The sequence below is a fragment of the Cryptomeria japonica genome, chromosome 4 (assembly GCF_030272615.1).
Source record: "Cryptomeria japonica chromosome 4, Sugi_1.0, whole genome shotgun sequence".
In the NCBI taxonomy this organism is placed as follows: Eukaryota; Viridiplantae; Streptophyta; class Pinopsida; order Cupressales; family Cupressaceae; genus Cryptomeria; species Cryptomeria japonica.
In genome coordinates this window covers 7,819,422-7,822,424 of record NC_081408.1, presented here as the reverse complement: position 1 = coordinate 7,822,424, position 3,003 = coordinate 7,819,422, and the positions used below count along the sequence as shown (strand labels likewise).

The 3,003-nt window shown below is 36.2% G+C and overlaps 1 protein-coding gene across 1 annotated transcript; it reads left to right on the top strand.

Moving 5' to 3' along the window:
• Positions 1-1,261: 1,261 nt before the first annotated feature.
• Positions 1,262-2,251, top strand: LOC131874813 (uncharacterized). Its single transcript, XM_059218728.1, has one exon. It carries the CDS (start codon positions 1,262-1,264, stop codon positions 2,249-2,251), a length of 990 nt encoding a protein of 329 aa, XP_059074711.1.
• Positions 2,252-3,003: the final 752 nt, after the last annotated feature.

Below are 3,003 nucleotides of genomic sequence, written 5' to 3'. Positions count from 1 at the left end.
AAATCATGCACATGTATTTGAATTTGGAAGAAATTAGAAGAATATGAAATTAAATGAAATTAGAATTTGGGGGATTTGGAATTGGAGAATTAATTAGTTAATTAAATAATTTAAAGAAACTATTTAATTATTTAGAAATTGAATTTAATTAAATACTAAAGATTATTTAATTTAAAGGATTAAATCACAATTAATTAAATAACAAATATTTAATTAATATTTAGAAAAGGGTTGAATGATTAGATGATTAGAGATAGAAATTGAATAATTAGTAATTTATTTAAATAATAAAGATTATTTAAATTGGGGAATTAATCATAATTAATTAAATAATAAATATTTAATTAACATTTAGAAAATGGTTAAAATGATTAAAGAATTGGAAATAGAATAATTAGTAAGATTATGAGGAAATGTGAATTTAGAAGAATATGAATAGTTAACTTAATTAAATAATTAAAGAATTATTTAATCAATTAGAAGAATAATTAGTACATGATCAATGAGACATTTTTTAGGTGTCTACGCAAGATATTGGATACCTTGGCCACTAGTTCCTCATTAACTTCCAACTTGATACCGAAGATGAATAGCACACCATCCCTCCATTCTTGAACAAAGGAATCAGTGACGAGGACATCCGACCAATGCAACGTCTCCATATACCCTGTCATCCCGCCCGCTGAGAGCTCCTTCCAAATAGCTTCCTTATTACGCCACTCCAAATGAGAGTTATTGTTAATATTAAATAAATATAATTAAATAATATAATTTTTAAATAATAATAATTTAAAACTATAATAATAAAAAAATCCAACAAATATATACTCCCACACTTATATTAAAATTACTCGCTTGATTGTTCCTCTATATCAATACACAATAAAATAAAATAGTAAGGCCTTTATTATTATTATTTATCTATAATACAACAAAATCCCAAAACAGAAAATAAAATACACAATAAAATAAAATAGAAAGGCCTTTATTATTATTATTTATCTATAATACGTCAGAAATCCCAAAACATAAAATATGGATTGCCAAACCAACCGGGGTCCTAGAATATCATATAAATACCAGTCTAAAAGGTCGTAACAAACCCACAATCAACTTTCCCTCCACTTCTCAGATTTGCAGAAGCAAATCAGGTGACAAGCATACAAGAACGACGAATGGTTTATTTTATAAAACCCTAGGGTCCAGGGCTTCAATCTTCAATTTTAATCTTTACAAGGCATTACTTGTGCAAGCTTTAGCCATGGTGAGCAGAGGATTCACATTCCCTAAAGCAGTAGGGAGTCCATCAATTCCTTTTGTGTTTGGATCTACTACATTGCCATCATCATCCTCACCTTCCTCTTCAACATCGTTTTCTGCTTTTAGTGTTAGCAGCGCCTCGGCCGTTAAACCGTCCACGCCTTTTCCCCTTGCTTTTGGTACAATGACAGTCTCTTCAGGTGGGGCATCAACACCTTTCTCTAGTGTCACTTTGACTTCAGTGCCTACACCTCTGTTCGTTGCCTCTGTGGCTATGGCACCAACACCTCTGTTCGGTGCCACTGGGGCTTCTGTGCCTAAATCTCTCTTCGGTTCAACTGCGTCTGCTCCCACAGCAACAACTTCTTCAGATGCATCCTTTACATCTTTTTTTGGCAAAGGAGCCTTTGCTCGGGCTGCTGCTGGTGGGCGTATGCCTCATTTTGGTGGTACGGCAACCTTCTCTTCGTCTACTATGGCTACTTGTGCTGGGGCACCTGCATCTCTCTTTGGCGGCGCAACAGCTACTAATGTTGCAGCACCTACATCTGTCTTCGGTTCTGCAGTCTCTTCTTCAGCAGCTGCACCTACAACTGTCATTGGAGCGTCTCCAATTACAGCATCATCTGTTCTATTTGGTGCCTCAGCAACAGCCTCCTCTGCTCCACCGTCACCTATTTTTGGTGCCCTGACAACATCACCTCTTTTTGGTGCCCCGACAACATCCTCTTTTGCTTCCGCATCATCATCATTCTTTGATATCACGAGCTCATCTTCATTGGGGTTTTCTTTCTCCTGGGAAACTGCAGGAAAAGGAAATCCTCGTATGAAGGCTACAAGTTCCAATTTGTTTGACACCCTTTCGCCATTGTCTCTTGCAAAACCAGCTACCTTGGCATTATCTTTTGGAATCCTCTCACAGTCTTCTACGCTGACGGTGTCTTTTCAGCACTCTGGCCACAACATTTTCTACACAAGCCACGCCTTTTAGCACTCCAGTGGGAAATTCTAGTACGAATTTTGTTACTCTGACCACTTCACTTTCTTTTGGAACCTGTTGATGTGTTTTTTATGCACAAAACATTTCAAAATAAAATATCGAGGTAATTTACCCTCTCTTGAACAAAATCACCTTAGATGCTAAGAATGAGATCAACTAAAATGATTCTAGGGTTTCTACATGTCAGGTCTTGAGGAGTGGGTAACTCAATGGTTGATGTGAATTGTTGTGTTTCACTTGGGGACTTATGCAAATGTTTGGATTATCATGAATGATGCGGAATAGGTGTGCTGACAACTTAAGATTTATCAATATGGCTCTGGATTTTACTTCTTACTAAAAAAGGGGCAAAAGGAATAGGGTTCAGGAAATCTATTCTAAGCTTAGGAATGTAGGAAATGATGAATGGATCTGATGGAATCAAACCAGGCAAGGTCTCACAATCAGGTATTGACACAAGCTTAGTGCAATCGTCTAAGGTATACTTAAAGATTTTCAGGCTATCACCGTCAAACGTTGACAACATCCAAGTTGATGCTTGTCAAGGGATGAGTAATAGTTGAAGTTATGCTTACTTAAATTCCAGTTGACCACACAAGGCGCACTTACCAGCGGCAAGAGGCTAGTGGTATGGATTAAGGATTCCACACAAATGAATTCAACAAATCTTCCACTCAATCTAACATACATGAAAATAAATTCTAATCTAAAATCTAATCTAACTTGGAAGAATTGAGAACCAT

Coding starts and splice junctions, on each gene's coding strand:
- LOC131874813 (XM_059218728.1), top strand. CDS start 1,262: ATGGTGAGCAGAGGATTCACATTCCCTAAAGCAGTAGGGAGTCCATCA.